Source organism: Mercenaria mercenaria, chromosome 3, assembly GCF_021730395.1.
Source record: "Mercenaria mercenaria strain notata chromosome 3, MADL_Memer_1, whole genome shotgun sequence".
Lineage (NCBI taxonomy): Eukaryota > Metazoa > Mollusca > Bivalvia > Venerida > Veneridae > Mercenaria > Mercenaria mercenaria.
Genome location: NC_069363.1, coordinates 46,003,058 through 46,020,480, shown reverse-complemented (window position 1 = coordinate 46,020,480; position 17,423 = coordinate 46,003,058). Strand labels below are relative to the sequence as shown.

The following is a 17,423-nucleotide window of genomic DNA, read 5'->3' as shown; positions in this document are numbered from 1 at the left end:
TCACTTATAGCGGACTCGGTTATAAGGAAATATCAGTTATAAGAGACTTGTTTTTCTGGCTCGATTTTCCCCTATGTACTTTATATGAAAACAACATGGATATAACGAACTCGGATATAGTAAAAACCCGGTTTTAAATAGGACATTTCTATGTCTGAACACGATACTTTACTCGTTTATAACAAATATCTTTCATTATACATGCATTTAGAGTGTATATAAACCTGTACATCGTAGCAAAGGTTTTTGAATCTCTAAATAGATAAAACAATCTGATCATAGAAATTTTGACTACAAATATGTAGGCCACTAAATGTTTTGTTTTTTTCACATCCGTGCAGTCTGATCATAATTTGCACTGTTCGCTATTCAGTCAATATCGTTTTGGTAAGCACCCCTTTTAACAGTTAATGGTACTGTCCAAATTGAAAGATGGACAAGGTCATTATAGAACATTAGCAGGGTAAGGGTTAAACACCTATTTCTATACAATGGCATATTCAATGGCGTTGTACATAAACAAACCATAAAATATTAATGGTCAAATATAGAAACTCACATAAAATTAAAAACTAAATTACACATAACACCTGTTGTTATCACATATAAAACAATTATCAATAAACAGTGCCACGAAGTATCTAATATATAGTATCTTAAGATTTTTTTCAAATGTATCTGCAGAAAATGCTATGCACTTTTTGTATGGAACAACATGACGACATTCAGACTTTTTTCTGGAACAATCTCAAACCTTCAGAAGATTTCTGACAATCTCAAACCTTGCTTGCTAGGAACATACTTTGTAAGCAGTTCTGTTAAATACAAAGGTGATCTGCCAATGTGACAGGAAAGTATCTTAAACTCAGTCCTTGCTTTCACCGGCAACAATAATTGTAAGCCACACAATGCTTGTTTGGAACAATCAAATTTCCTCTTGTTAAGGACGTCGCATCTTACTCCCTTCACTCTCAGCTATTATTATACCAAACAATATGTCATTGCAGTAATAACTAGAAACAAAACTCAAATTTCAGTGGCTGCTTTGGTAAAATATTTTCGAATGTTCTTGATTCATTGGTAATTCAACATGGCTGTAGGACTTTTTGTTCAAAGTTCAAAGTTTCAATAAATGCACCAAGATATCTAATCGTGCATTCACGTTTGATGTTATCTACAGCAATTTGTAAAACATATGTTCAATTGGGGTCTGCTATGTAATATATTAAATTCATTTTTAGAAGTGTTCATTTTCAGTTTGTTAATATTTATCCAGTCATTGATTGAACCTGACGATTTTAAAATTCAATTTTGATGCATGTCTTCAAATTCAGTGTATACCCGAAATTGTGCAATAAAAGAGGGACAATAATCTCCTAAGCAATACAACAAAGCTGATAAAAAGACATATATTTGTAAAAATCAATGACACTCTTCCCTAAAGTAGGGAATAGTGCATAAAATGCTGTAAATTTTTAGTCTGAAGGCAGAAATTCAATGCGCAGCTGTAAAGCAGATTTTGTTTCAAGCGAATAATTTAATACAGGTCGAAATCCTCTTGTATAATATTTGCATTGGCGGTATAAAAGCATATCTGGAAAGGATTTGACAAGAACAGATTATTTAAAATTGTTTTTCAATACAATAATGTTATTGATGAGTACCCTAAATGTTTTCATGGGAATTGTATCTTTTCCACAGTTTTCTATGTACAATTTAAAGAAAATTGATACAGATGGACACGAATCCAATTGTTATCTTGGCACGGATTTAAGCAAAATTCTATCATACAGAACACATTAAATGGATTCTGTAATCCCAAAAGACCTAAAACATAACAACACTGAGTCGAGTACGGGGAGATTTTTAACGACCGCCAAGCGACACTTAAAGACTTTAGTTTGACAGTTGATACAAGTTTTCAGAATATACTTCATAAGCATAGAACGCTACGAAGCGAAATAATAGTAGTCTAGGCTCGCTTTATCGGGTACGTTACTTTACTTTACTTTCGTTGTTAATTGCTAAACACAGTTGTTTTTTTTTTAAATATAGTAAGACTAAAATTTAATCACAAAATACGGCGCTGACTTGATGTTTCCATATTTAATTACCCTAGAATATTGATCGTTAATTTAGTAAACCATTTGAAAAGAAATGCATGCATTCCTGAGTAAATTGAACGCGATTCTAGCATCAAAGGTAAACATCTATAATTCAAAGCAGGTCGATAGTAGTCAAATCCTGTGAGAGTATTAATTTGTTCAGCATAGAATATCAATTATTTCTTCTTTTAAAGTTTTAAAAATAAAGCATGATTCGTCATACAGCGCAGTATTTTGTAAATCTGTAGATTTTGGTTTCGCACTCGAAACTTCCATGATATACAAAGAGTAACGTACGAAGTGATTGTCATGGTAATGCACTGATGAACTGTTGAATTTTTAGTTCTTCGAACATATTTTGCGTGTTTGCATATTTTTTTATATTTTGCACATCATGACAATCATGGGTCAAATGGCGACTTCTTAGATTTCAAAGGTGTCCCTCCGGACATTATTGCAGATAGGTCGGAGCACTTGAATAGAATGATTGGCCTTCTGTAAGTCAGCTAGATAACTGCATATTTCATAAAACATGAATAAGATAATATAATCTTGTGTTGTTGTTTTTTTTGTAAAGAGAATAATTAATGTCATAATAATATGAGGTTATTTAACAGTGTTGAGTACAAAACTGAATTTTGTTGGACAATTACACAGCGGTAATAATCCATCTTTTGACGAGGCGAATATTACTGTACGCCCAAAGTCGTTAATGACGAACAATCGAGTGGTCCTTACCGTGGTCGTTTAAACATAGGCATTAGGAGCAAATTAAAAAACAACAACAGAATTTCAACGAACACGTGTTTATACTTGTTACCTTATATCAATTGGATTTATCTGATCCATAATCCTAAAAATGATACATACGATACATACGTTACTGACGCCATGCGCAAGTTTTATACAAAAATTAACAACGCTCGATCGCTTTTAGAGTTAATGACGTATTGTTTAGTAAATGCAAAGAATACATATTCACTAATTACTAATAACTGCTTCATAATGTATATGTTTGTGTTATTACGATTCCTAAACAATAAAACTGATATGACGCCGATGAAGGGATACTTACGTTATGCATCTATTCTACTACGAATATATAAGCTTGACATACAAAGAATAGCGTTTTTATGTCTTTAAAGGTTATTTTTGTTTTGTTACAACTACACGTTATAACATTTGATACAAGATATACTTAGTAGTGATATATTTTTCACTTAAATTTTCCTTATGTAAAGATTCCACTTTTCATGATACAAACGTTACCTTTATTCTAAGACATTAAAAATCACAGCAATTCATGTTGAACTAAGTGTAGTTTTTTCACGCCTAAACAGAGCATGCATTTTCAATAAATCTATTATGAAGCAGAGGTCCTTCTTAATTTAAATGGCATAAGAAATGGCAAAATGATACAAACGTGATCGATACAAACGTGACCAGCCAAATTTAAAATAACATAAACATGAAAGTGACACTCAGTTTTAATTAATTATGCCATCAGTTTGTATCGTCTACGTCATAAGGTGCATATTTCACACATGTAAAGTCGCACATTTGTCCTCGAAGACGTGTTTTCTTTTTCTGAAAATATTCAACGGGCTCCGCTGATAACGTACGGTATAAATTGTAAGTAAATTTGATATGTCTTAAAGTAAAACCTATTTGTGATAACAAGACAATTATATGATTTGTTTGAATTTAATTTGTGTTGTTATACATATTGAGTACGCCATAAACACTGTACAAACTATTGATATATACGTTACGTATGGTAACGTATGTTTCTTTTCATACTTGATATTTTATTGACTCTCCATTCTGTACAACATGAGGCTTCTTCTATTTTTTGAAGTTAAGGTTCCAAGATAAAACACTCGGGCGTTTTAATTTGCTGAAAAGTTTTGTTTTTAACACTTTTTTTGTTCGTGCAAATTCTATATATTTCTTATTATAAGGTTTTGTTTACAAAATTGGTCGTATGTCATAGAATTTTCATTATAAAGATACATGTTTGACATTTTATTGAAAACAAAATGAATGGAAACAGCATACCCGTGCCACCAGTAGAACAGTGATCGGTAACGTATGTATCAATAGATATGTTATTGGTGTATGTGTGCGTATATCAGTAATAATCACTCATTGTTGACTTGTGGTGAGTTGCACACCAGGTTAACATTATTGTAACATCGAGGGCTGAATTTCAAAAGGTGTGTCGTGAACGTGAGAACACTAAAGTCAGTGCGCTCCTTGAAAAGGAGAGAATCAGACAGTGAAAATATTACCGCTATGCTAAATTCTTGGGCAAACAGAAACGGGAGGCGAGAAAATAAGAAAAACAAACTAAGAAACAGACTCTCCAGACTCCGAAAGAAACCCATTACTTTTTCACAAAGAATGTATAATGTCATAATATGACATTATACATTTCTTGTGAAAATGTACCAGGTTTTTTACGGAGTCTGGAGATTCTGTTTCTTAGTTTGTTGATTAGGCTTTGGTTATTCCAGCACGGGTTTAACCGAAAAGATAGTGTCTGTAGTGCTGACTAATTATGTATGCCACCTTTTATTACTTTATTTTCGATTTCTATTAAAATCGATACCTTAAAACGAATCGCTGCCTTAGAACTGGTAGCTTACAAATAAAATAGCTACCTTACTGTTAAAGTAAAGATCTTCCAGTAAAAGGGCATACAATTTTGTTCAAGCATGATACATCTTTAAGTATTTTTTCAAGAATGAAAATAGATTTTGAAAAAGTTTTTACAGTAAATACAGTCTTAATAGAACTGTTAATTCTGAATGAAATTTTATATGCAGAATTGTCGGACTGTGGTGATGTTTGGTGCATGAATGTGGTTGTGCTCAACTTAAATAAAACATCTGTTCTTCTCTTTTAGGAATCGTTCGGACACGGTGACTTGTGGTAACATTTAATTTTGAATAATTGAATAAGCACTTTTTCTGCGTGCATTTCATTTTATACAGCTTGATGTGTGATTCATGGATACAGTGCCAAAAGCACTTGTTATAAGGGCTGCCACCTTACAAATATACAAGAGGACGAGATTATCAACGCCGCCTTTGAAAACACGAATCATTAATTTGACATTCGTAGGAAATAATTAATTTGAATAAATTAATTGAATAAATAAGTATTTGTGCTTTTGATTTACAATGGTCGGCTTTAATTTGATGGCAATCTTGAACACGAAATTTGGTGCCCGCAAATGAATTGATTCGTTATACTTAAGTTGTGATACATACGTTACCATCAGCATATTTCTAATCGGATGGTAAACCAAGATTTTATTGTCATTTTGTGCATAAGGTTATGCTGATTATATGTCAACGGTTTTACTGCAAAAGTATAACCACAACAAAAACGTTTGTTGTTAAGAAGTATTCTTGTAAATTTGTATGTTTTATGTCTTTATCTAATTGTTCAAATGAGCTCTAGTGTGACTTTTGGTAAGGATTTACTTGTTTAACGCAAATGTTCATTTTTGTTCTGTTTGCAGGACAACCGTCCTTCAGTGTTTTCAGCGCTTTGATTTGTACATTGGAATGCTGTCAAATACTTAGACCTGTATCCGATTGGAATGCTGTAAATACTAAAACCTGTATCATACATTTCTTGTTTGTTGTTTTTGTAGTTAGAAACATGGAATTAGTGAATAATTGATTAACTCACGAATTAAAATTCAGGTATAATAATAATAAAAATAATGTCCGATTTTTTGAGTTTTTGTCCCCTTTTTAATATAACTGTATTTACAACGACATCATTATCAGAGACCATTTTGTACCTTGTGTGCTCAATTCCTACAGCCTTCACTTGATAAACATCATTAGCATCAAGTTGACATGCGCATATCGTGTGGATTTTTATATCCGATTACCTTTTTAGTTATGCCTCGTTTTTTTTTTGTTTACTTAACAATAATACATGTACAACTAATATAGTACCTCGAGCACTGAACTCCATCTGCAGTTTTCAATCATTTCAAAAATAACTTGTTATATGTCGTTATCTTGAAGCGGACATGTGCATATTTTCCTGCCTTTATTTCACGTTATGTAGTATTCAAGCATTATCAGTGCGATGTTGACATCGTTCTTGTTTAAATATTCAAAATCATGATAAATGATAATTTAGTTTAGGGTACCTAACCCTTTCCCCTAAACTGTGTCGTCTGTTGTAATAATCATGTAGGTGAATGCTCGCTAGTGATTTACTGGGTCAGGGTCATGTTATAATCAGTCTGCAGGGGCGTACGTAGCCGAGCTTGTTAACATTGATAATCCATTAAGAAAATGCAAAGAAACTCTTTAACTGGTGCTGGAGATTGCCAGAGCAACATTGTCACGATTTTGCGGCACAAAATATTTTAAACAGATTTAAGAACATGACACCGACAATTATTTGACGGGAAAAATCGGCAATAAAGAGAGTGTTGTCACAGTCATGAAATTACTGTCTTTGTCTCAACATTTCTTGTACACACTTTTAAATGGCTCATTCACGGAAATATTGAAACTCTAGGCGTTTGGATCTGATTTATAATGTATATGTCTCAATGAAAGGTTGCTTGGCAGCGTTTTTTTATACGCCTGTCTCTGAAAGAGCGGGGCGTACTATGTGAACACCCTTGGCGGGCGGTCGACGTCTAAAAGCATGTCCGCTCTCTAAGTCAGTTTTCATCCGATCTTCACCAAACTTGGTGACAATGTTTTTGAGCATAAATCTCGGCCAAGTTCGATAACCAGCAAAATTGCACCAGGCACTCTTGGGTTATGGCCCTTAAATAACTCGAAATCTGCAAATTTAGCCTTGTCCGCCCTCTAAGTCAAACAGTTTTCATTCGATCTTCACCAAACTTGGTGACAATGCTTGTGGGTATCTCGGCCAAGTTCGATAACCAGCCAGATCGCCTCTGGCACTCTTGGATTATGGCCCTTGAATTACTCGAAAAACTGCAAATTTAGCTTGTCCGCTCTCTGAATGGAACAGTTTTCATCTGATCTTTCACAAACTTGCAGATAATGTTTGTGGGCATAATATCTCAGCCAAGTTCGATAACCATCCTAATCGCCCTAGGCACTCTTGGATTATGACCCTTGAATTACTCGAAATCTGCGAATTTAGCCTTGTCCGCTCTCTAAGTCGAACAGTTTTTATCCGATCTTCACCAAACTTGCTGACAATGTTTGTGGGCATAATATCTCGGCCAAGTTTGATAACCAGCAAATTCGCCCCAGGCACTCTTGGATTATGGCTCTTGAATTAGGCCAAGTTCGATGACGGGCGTATTTTGTGACAGTCTGTCACTCTTGTTTCTATATTCCTGCATAATACACCAAATATTTCGTAAAAGGCTTTTGCACACTTTCGCATGAAAGCTAAAATTATAATTTTACAGTATTTTCCAGCTGTTATAGCGGATACAGAAGACCTGGCATTTCAGCACGAACTAGCGCCGTGATAGATTCTCGAATAGTTTGAACGAACAGCCGTGGGCAGCATTCAGCTCTTGCCTGGTTCCTACAAACAAGTGTCTAGTGTCTACCGACATATATATATATATATATATATATATATATATATATATATATATATATATATATATATATATATATATATATATATAACTGCATTAACCGTGGTAACTAAAATTCATTCAACAATTGAGTCTTATCTTGGGTCATGGTAATTTTCCAAATGTATTTGGTAAAATTATAAAACGTTTTATTAAAAGAGGTTGCGACCCAACTGTTTTGAGACATACCGCTTACAGTTGGACACTACGCTTCCCTCTTTGATTGTGTCTGACGGAAGAGGGGGAGGATTCTATGATAAGCAGTTTTTTAATCCTACCAGGACTGAACTGTTTTGATATCTTCTTCTGGCGTGTTTCGTTGGGCCCTTAAGGGTGTTTCTCCTGTTGCTCTGTCTTCTGAAAAGGCATTGAGTACATACGTTTTTGGTTCTAAAGGTTTGCTTTTTATATATTTATACACGAGCATTTTTGTGTTTTACATGCCATGCCTTTTTGTTTCCATTACGTGTGTTAGAGATTCACCTGGAGGGGATTACTTTGATTTACACTGTCCCGTGTCTTTGGAACATGGTGGTGGTAAGAGTGAGGTTGGGTGCGCACCATAAACAGGTTTAAGCTCCCCTGTGGGATTTTTGCAACTGACCGTTCCAAGGCGGTGCCCCACGGTGCTCCTTTGTTTGTTCGTTTTGTCCTCATGTGTTGGCTTTGGGTGTGTACGCGTGTATGTACGTGTGTGTGTTTGTGGTGTGCACGTCTGCGTGCTGTGAGTTTCGTTTTGGGGAGGCTGCGTTTTTGGTACGTGGCATTCCCTGTTTGATATTTGTCTTTGTTTTTTACTTTAAAATATTAAGTTTTGTATCGGATTACTGCATGATCTCACTTGCATTTGAAAATAGTTTTTGTGAAAACAAATCTTCATAGCTCTAATCTATATCGTGTTGTATTTTCAGTAATTTCTGAGACGGCCCTCCATTATTCTTTAATTCAGCTCCAGCAGAGCCACCCTGCACAGCTCCGCCAGAGCAATGTTCTTAACCGACGTGCGCGTTGTTTATATCCTCTAGCTTAAAACATTGAGTTCATGGAATTGTGACGTTTTTATCGTTCTTTTTTATCTGTAGCAATGGATAAACAAATTATATGTATAATCAAAAGGGAGGACGGAGGTTTATTTTAATTCATAGCCTCTATCCGTCTAAATAGTATGCTATTTAATTGTGAAGAGGATTGAAATTTATTTACCTTTTTTATAGGAAAGATACTGGAAAATTTTGTCTTGCATGTGAGCTGTTGAAAATGTAGGATAGAGATTTAAGTGTGTACCAAACATCCTTATAACTATCTTAATGTTTTACTTACAAATGTTAGCTGATTTTGTTTTAATTTTCATACTTTCTATCTTTATTTCAGAAAAAGAGTGACAATGTCGTTCGCCACGCAGGGTATCACAGTGTTATGCATTGCTCTTGTGTATTACTATTTTTTCGTTCGAGACTTCGCCTACAAACAACACAGGGAGATTTTGTCGGACAAGGTTGATGACGAATACGATTATGTTATTGTTGGTGGCGGATCGGCTGGTTCCGTACTGGCTTCGAGACTTTCCGAGGACAAGAATTCTAGAGTTCTATTATTAGAAGCAGGAGGTTTTTACGATGAAAATCCACTGTTCCATATTCCGATACACTGGCTTGAACTTGAAAATACCAGACACGACTGGGAATATTACACGGTGCCTCAGAAGGTTTCATGCTTAGGCTTGAACAAAAACAGAGCTTTTTGGCCTCGAGGACGCGTGCTTGGGGGATCAAGCGTATACAATGCTATGCAGTACACCCGTGGCAGTAGTTACGAGTACAATGAATGGGCTGCGAACGGTTGTACAGGGTGGAGTTACAAAGACGTATTACCTTATTTCTTGAAGTCTGAGGACATTCAGATAGATGAACTGAAGTCATCCAAATATCATCACTCCGGTGGTCCCCTGGCTGTTTCCGGTGGGCGTGTTACTCATCTGTCCGACCTGTACATGAAAGCTGGACAAGAACTTGGGTTCAACATCACGGACTACAATGGCGCAGACCAAGAGGGCTTCAACCGGATTCAAGTTACTGTCAGGAAAGGTGTTCGGGACGCAACCGGATTAGCGTTTCTTGGACGTATGGGAAAAAGACAGAATCTTGACATCGCTATTGAAACTTTTGTTACCAAAGTTGACATAAAGAACAAAGCTGCAAGAGGAGTGTTTTTTATTCACAATGGTAGGAAGGAATACGTCGTAGCCCGAAAAGAAGTTATTCTGTCAGCTGGTGCAATAAATTCGCCTCAGATCCTTATGCTTTCTGGTGTTGGACCAAAAGACCATCTGCAGTCTTTAAACATCTCTGTTTTAGCTGACGTCCCTGTCGGAAATAATATGCATGACCACCAGATGGCGTTCATGTTTAGTAAGATAAATAAACCAATCAGCTTGTCCGATGATCTTGTGAACGGTTTCTGGACTCGGTTGAGATATACCTTATTCGGCACTGGACCTTTAACAATAGCAGGATCTGATGGCTCGGCGTTCTTTTACAATGATGAATCAAAACGTGGCAAAACTAGTGCAGATATTCAAATTATAATATTCAGTAAGTTCCTTCCCCAGAATTTGAACTATTTCAACTTTAAAGACACTGTTGCAAAGGAATACTTGGCAGAGAACGGTAATGTCGAAGGATTCAACTTTATTGTAAGTGTAACGCATCCAAAGAGTAGAGGTACTTTACGCCTGAAAAGCTCGGACCCCTTTGACTACCCGCTCCTTGATCCCCAGTACCTCACAGACGAGAAAGACGTTGAAGATTTCATTGGAGGAATTCGAATGTGGGAAAAGTTTATACAAACGAAAACTATGAAAGAACTCGGTGCAGATATTAATCAAATGAAGATGTCGTTTTGTTCTCAGCATGAATTCCGATCAGACGCATACTGGGAATGTTTCGTGCGCCACCTAGCTGTGACTGTCTATCATCATTCATGCACGTGCAAAATGGGCGCAGATAATGACCCGACTGCGGTTGTGGACTCAAAGCTTAAGGTTAAAGGTATCAGAGGATTGCGGGTCGTTGATGCGTCCATCTTTCCAACAGTTACCTCGGGAAACATAAACGCTCCAGTAATTATGGTGGCGGAAAAAGCTGCTGATATAATCCGTGGAATAGATTCTGTGAAAAGTATCAGAAAAAATTTACCTGAACAAATTTAAGACATAACTTATTAACCCGTAGTTAGCGAAACTAATATGTTTCTTCATGAAGTATGACTAAGGACATGTCACTGAACGATTGCATTATATTTGTGCATTTCTTATGTAACACCTATAGTAATCTGCCTACATTTATAAAGTAGTCGATGTAGACATTTGCTAATGATATAACGTTGGTAAGTATAAGTATGGTGGCTTGTTTGTGCCTTTTCTGTATTTCGGTTTGCATCGATGTTTGATGTGACCTTTTCGCTAATCAGTGTTTCCGAAATGGCACAAATAAATTAGAATCGTGGTATACTAGTATAACAGCTGCTATATAACAACAAGACAGGTGGACAATTTAAGGCCCTACCTGAGGTATTGTGTTTTCATAACTTATCTGCTGACTCGTTTTACCTCTTTTATTCAGTCAATCTTTTATTCAGTATATTTCATATTATACAGCTGCATTATTATCTTACACTGTGGAAACAAATTGTGGTTTAAACTTAATCAGATACACAAAGTACTGTGCAATCAATAAAACGTTTAGATAGCAAGCTTAAATTGGAAGTAAATAATGTCATTTCTCAATGTTTTGTAGTAGCACAATAGGTGTCAGGTCCTTAAACATTATTTGATAAACACATATTCGTATAACATTACATGAATGTAACAATCTATCTATAAATAGCCATTGTTTATGTTGTTGATGTCGTTTTTGGTTGTTTGAAGGGTTTATCACTGTCTTAGATATAATATAAATGGCAGTTTGTTTAACTAAATTCCACATGTATTTGAAGCTACTAGCTCACAGTTTTGGTAAAGTTTTTCATCATGTTCGAATTCATTTCCACCAGGTTTGGCATAGAAAATATATCTGACACTGAAAAATGATAAAGTTTGAAAATAAAAGTTAGATATGGATAAAAATGCAAGAAGAATGTAAATATTTTGCATGATTTCAAAGCGTTGCAACGGTTTACTACCTTCTGCACAATATTTTTAGTTATTTCTAAGAATATCATGCAAACATCCTATGTCAACAAGTTTGTACGAAAAAAGTTTGTGACGCGCCTAGTTCATAAAGTATTTTTTATAAGTTGATGAAACCTTGCATAAGTCTTTATAATGATATAAACTTGCGCACCTTCTATTTGTCGTCTGACTATGCTCCCTACTTCCCCAGTTATGTCCCCTGAAAAAGTCACATATGCATTTTTACCCTGTGAAGCGCCTAGCTCAAGAAGTATTTCATATAAATTGGTGAAACCTTGCATGAGTCTTTGTCCTGATATGAACTTGCGTACTTCCTATATTTTGTCTGGCTCCACTAGTGTAGGCTATAAGCCGAAAGATTGTGCACTTCTTAGAAGAGTTTTTGTTTTGTATGATTCTTGCGTATCATATCATAATATTACGATTCTGATGTAGAACCCATCGCTGCATGAAGTATTAAAGAAAATATAGGCCGATTTTTATGAAACGTTACCAGTAGAGATTTCAGTTTTAACTTTTTTATTTTTGTTTAATTCTAAAAATATTTTATGAAAATATTCGTCTTTTAAATTGCGACTCCATACATATATTTGTTAGGTGTTTGTTGCAAAATAACCGGAGCGTGTCGAACTTTATTGATTTAAGCAATTCTGCATGTAAAACATGTACACATTGACCTATTTTGTAAAAACACATGTAAAGAACAATGTTGGAGCCGTGCCAACTAGAATTGACATAAAAAATGATAAAATATCAATGTAGACATAAGTAGATTGATCTGAAACATTTTTAGATGACAATTTCATTGCAATTTTCTCACACAATGTTTAGAAGCTTCATGAAAAAAAACACAAATTGTATTCATTGATAGTACTGTATGTATGTATTCGTTTGTAAATACTAAAAAAACTTAAAAACATGCAGATGATAGCCAATAAGACGTTCATATGAAATAAGGTAAAGTGTCAAAGCGAGCTTGACGACTTTGTTACAAGAAAGCTATTTATTACTCAAAAGAAAGCGGAGATTCTTGGGAAAGTATTCAAGGAACGAAGGTAGTAATTCGCCGATTTTGCCTCTGTGGTCACACCGAAAGTAGTCCATGTCAGTTTATAGTGCTATTTTTCCACCTAGTAAATGTAATTTTCATGCCAGATATAAGCTGTATTGATATTTTATAGTAAAGAAGAGTGTGTGTGCATGATTTAAAGCTACGTAACGTTATATTGTTCCATGTTTGTGTAGAACCTGCTGAGTAGAACGAAAGTGAATGTAGGTACCTGCTGATGTCTTCCTACGCAATATTATCGTTTTATCATGTATCTCAGTCACGTGACCATGGTTTCACTGCATTATGGAAAACCCAATATTTTTTGTTATTTATTGATAGACAGACCTTCAAGACAAGGGCTATCTCGCAAGAAATGAAAGGCTGGACATGCTGACAAGAAAATGCTATGCATTGTTATTTATACCCCCGCCAAAGGCGAAGGGGATATTAGAAATGCTCTCCGTCCGTGCGTGCGTCCGTCCGCAACGATCTTTGTCCGGAGCATAACTCCAAAGTACTTGAGGGATTTTCTTCAAACTTCATACACTGATAGAACACATTAGAAGGAAGTGCAGTGTGCAAGAACAATAACTATACCTTGCCTACTTTTTGAGTTATTCCCCTTTATCTTATTTTCTTAAAAACATTTGTCTGCAGCATATCTTTTTCATGCATGGAGGGATTTTGATATATCTTGGCACAAATGTTCACCACCACAAGACAGAGTGTCAAGCGCAAGATCCAGGTCCCTAGGTCTAAGGTCAAGGTCACACTTAGAGGCCAAAGGTCAGATACAAGAATGACTTTGTCCGAAGCATTTCTTCTTCATGCATGGAGGGATTTTGATGTAACTTGGCACAATTATACACCATCATGAGACGAAGTTCCCTTCTTCAGAATTACTTCCCTTTGTTGTTACTTTAAATAGCTTTTATTGTAACTTTTTCATTACTAGTCGTAGGGAAAATGGAGACCACTTTTCAGTAGTATAACATGCATGCTACATCCAATTTTGAGGTGTATTTTGACCAATCTCTACCTAGTAAAGATTTTTGTGTGGACTTACAATTTTTTTTTGGATTTTTTTTTTTTTTTAAAGATTAACTTCCATTAGTTGTTACTATAAATAACTTATGTTGTAACATTTTTATAATTGACCACAGGGAAAAAACAAGACCACTTTTCTGTGGTACAACCTGGATGTTACTTTTCAATTTTAGGTGTATTTTAAGACATCTCTACCTGGTAAAGAGTTTTTTTGTGGACTTAGAAAAACAAAAGACTTACAATGATTACTAAACAACCACAAAATTAAAATTCCATTTGCAAATACAGCTGCTAGAGTAAAGAAATTTGCTGTGACGGGCATATATTGTGACATTCTGGCACTCTTGTTCCCTGTTAGCTTTCCATTCCTTCTTTTTACAGTAGCCATATAGAAAAAACATCATACAGCTATTCTGTTCATGAAAATTAATGAAATTTAGCAGTAAACTATCTCACCACTGAATAATTCTTTCTTCCACATCTTTAAAACCCCTGATGTGGACCACAACTAAATGGTTTTTCAAAGCTTCTCCCAAAATGAATACTTTCAGACACTAACTTGCCAGGAACTTTAGCCTTCAATTATAATATGCCCGGCGGGGGGATTGGCCATGTCTAACATGGCTCTTGTTTTACATTGAAAATAGTAGCGGGGACATTCAGTACTTTCTAACCTATAAAGAAAAATTAAACCTTTGCCATTTCTTACAGGTACGAAGGTAGTAAATGGCTAGATATGCCCCTGGAGAGCCGATTGCACCGTATCGTTATTTGCCATTATTCGCGTTTGTGGCATTCTTTTCCAATTTCATTATAGAATATTTCTTTAAAAATGTTATCATTTTTTTCCATCTAGCTAGAATTTTGATAAGTAATTGATAAGAAACTTTGAGCAACTGGATTATGTTATATCTTATATAGTGACCTTTTCATGATAAACTTCTTCAAAGACGCTTTACATAGCACAAACGCAGCCTAGCAGGGCGCGAAATGCATCGTCTGTACTCTCTACTAGTACACAAAGTCCCCAGAACAGAGTGAGAGAAACCCCTTTTAGACACAGGCTTGTCCGGCTAACTTAGCTTAGCTCTTTGTGAATAGACAGTCTGGTTCTTTAAACGTGTCCGGTATATAGCACCGATACACGCAAAGCCGTCTTACCTTGGAAGAACCAGTACAGGCCTCTTACCGGACGTTATCTCTCCATTGCAAAGAAAACACTTTCTCACCAACAGCTGCCCCTTATTATCTTCCAGTGAAAGTTTTAGAATCCATAAAATGTATGAAAGTTTTTCCGTTACTCGACCTCTCTGTTAAATACGAAATTAAATGTATCTTTTTGTCGCGTTCTATGTATCTTTATCAGTTTTGTTCTGTCTCGTTTGCGCAAATACCAAAACAACACACACACTTTCAAAATTTTGTTATGGTGTGTTGGCACGTGTGCCGGGACGACACAAAGAAGCGTGTTGCATAAACCGCGCGCAAGCCAATGCAACATCACGAAACATTCTAAATAAGCCACAATAGATAAACCAACGACAGCAATTACACCTGACGACATATTGAAATTTCCACGTATATATCGCAGAATATTTTAAGACGAGTTTCAACGACGAATTGAAATTGTTTAACGGGCTGAATACAAAAAGACAAGTTTTCAATAAAAAAGTATACATCAGTTGACATTTTCACTGCAACGTTTTTCGCATTTTTTAAATTAAAATCATGTTGTTTTTTTAAAATTAGAGTAAAGGTCTTGTTTATTTAGTGTCATCCCTTTTGAAAGGGCCAGCCAATTTGGTTTATGAGACACCTTTATTGTGCGTACAAATTTCCTCCCAACTCCTACAACTTTGCCAGGCGCCAGGCAAAAAGAAGTCGGTAACCATTCGTCAAGGTCCTTCTGAGGTAGAACACTGAGGCCAAATCGGTCCTTATGTTGTTACTGCATTCCTTTTTGTCCATGCCATGTTGAATGGAATCTCAGCAGTGAATCCTCCCTACAAATGGTTATTCATTATTTATATTGAAAAGAGCACACCAGTACAATTGCGCTTACACTTTCTGCAATGAACAACGAAACAAAACACAACAAAAGCGGGTGACAAGGTTTTGATACATAAAATCAAATGAACGATTTATTCATTAAACTGTCTAAAAGAAATATCATTTTAAAAACAATTATTCCATCTTCTGTCGTCGAAAAACATACATGCCCTTTAAAATATCAACCAACTTTACTCCTATAATGATGTCTATTAAAACAATTATGGACATTTTATGAAAAACATTTATAACCGTTTTCTCAGTCATCGTTTCCTAAATCGTATCATTTGCCCTTATTGATTATCCATATATACATTGTATTTATGAAGCATGACTAATAATATTGTTCTTTGTTAATCTATCTTTTTGTTGCTGGCAAATGCGTGGCTCTTGGGCTGTGTTTTTGGTGCTCTGTGCTTCCGAGAAATCTACCCTTACCTATTACCTTTAGCACTATTAACAAGAAATATCTTTAAAAATGATGGTCGGCGAATTGTAATAAGGAAAAAAGTTTATGAATTTTTCATCTAACATTCATCTTTCATTTAACATTTTGCAAAACTAAACACCGCACTTTAACAATTTAAATGGTTCTCTTTTATTTTTTCGCAAAGGTTTCGTAGGGTTGCAATTTTGTTTCGTTTACCCTTAGACGAATAATTACAGCAGTAGTTTGATGAAGATTCATGAAGCGGTTTATGAGAATAGGTCATTAAACGTGTTTATATTTTTAGCTAAATTGGTCCCTACCCCCATTTGTAACAAAATAACAAGAGACCTTACGATATTGTTACACATCGAGTTTGATAAAAATCCATTACATTTTAGTGGTTAATGTGAAGAAAGGCATATCTACTTTTAGCTATTATAGTGGTCCCTAATAGGGCCCAAGTTCCTGTATAAATTAATTTGGAAGACGACCTTATAATGATGCTCCAGACCAAGTATGACGAGATCCATCAAGCTGTTCATGAGACGCTGTATAAAGGCATTTCAAGTTTTAGCTCTAGCAGCCCCTAAAAGGGGTTAAATGTTCCAGCTGAAAAAAGTTGGCTGCGGGCCTAATAAAGATGCTACAAATCAAGTTTGATTAGAATACATGAGAAAAAATCAATTAAAGGATTTTTTTTATTTATTATTTTTATTTATTTCTAAAATAGGCCAACTGATCCCGCTTTAACAAATGCATATTCGCTATTCATGAATCTTTAGACAATGACATTACACCTATAAAAAAGTGAAGGTCAAGCAAAACATACAATTGTAATTATTTCAATATTTCTGTTTCATAAGCAAAGTTTGACCGTAGTTATATCACATAGATAAACTGTATGCAGCGTACCTTCATTTCAGTGTAATGAGATTCAATCATTA

General features: G+C 35.3%; 1 protein-coding gene across 2 annotated transcripts; it reads left to right on the top strand.

Moving 5' to 3' along the window:
- Positions 1-8,709: 8,709 nt before the first annotated feature.
- LOC123524942 (glucose dehydrogenase [FAD, quinone]-like) lies at positions 8,710-12,180 on the top strand. Of its 2 annotated transcripts, none has more exons than XM_045303571.2 (2): positions 8,710-8,840; positions 9,085-12,180. In XM_045303571.2, the coding sequence occupies exons 1-2, from the start codon at positions 8,815-8,817 to the stop codon at positions 10,919-10,921; spliced, it is 1,863 nt and encodes a 620-aa protein (XP_045159506.2). In that variant the 5' UTR covers positions 8,710-8,814; the 3' UTR covers positions 10,922-12,180. The 2 variants fall into 2 exon arrangements, with proteins under 2 accessions (XP_045159506.2, XP_045159508.2); XM_045303573.2 differs by having other exon boundaries at positions 8,724-8,876.
- Positions 12,181-17,423: the final 5,243 nt, after the last annotated feature.

What these genes read in the sequence shown, in the direction of transcription:
- LOC123524942 (XM_045303571.2), top strand. Translation starts at nt 8,815, where the DNA reads ATGTATAATCAAAAGGGAGGACGGAG. An exon ending in AATCAAAAGGGAGGACGGAG is followed by an intron (nt 8,841 to 9,084) that starts GTTTATTTTAAT and finishes TCTTTATTTCAG; the next exon opens with AAAAAGAGTGACAATGTCGT.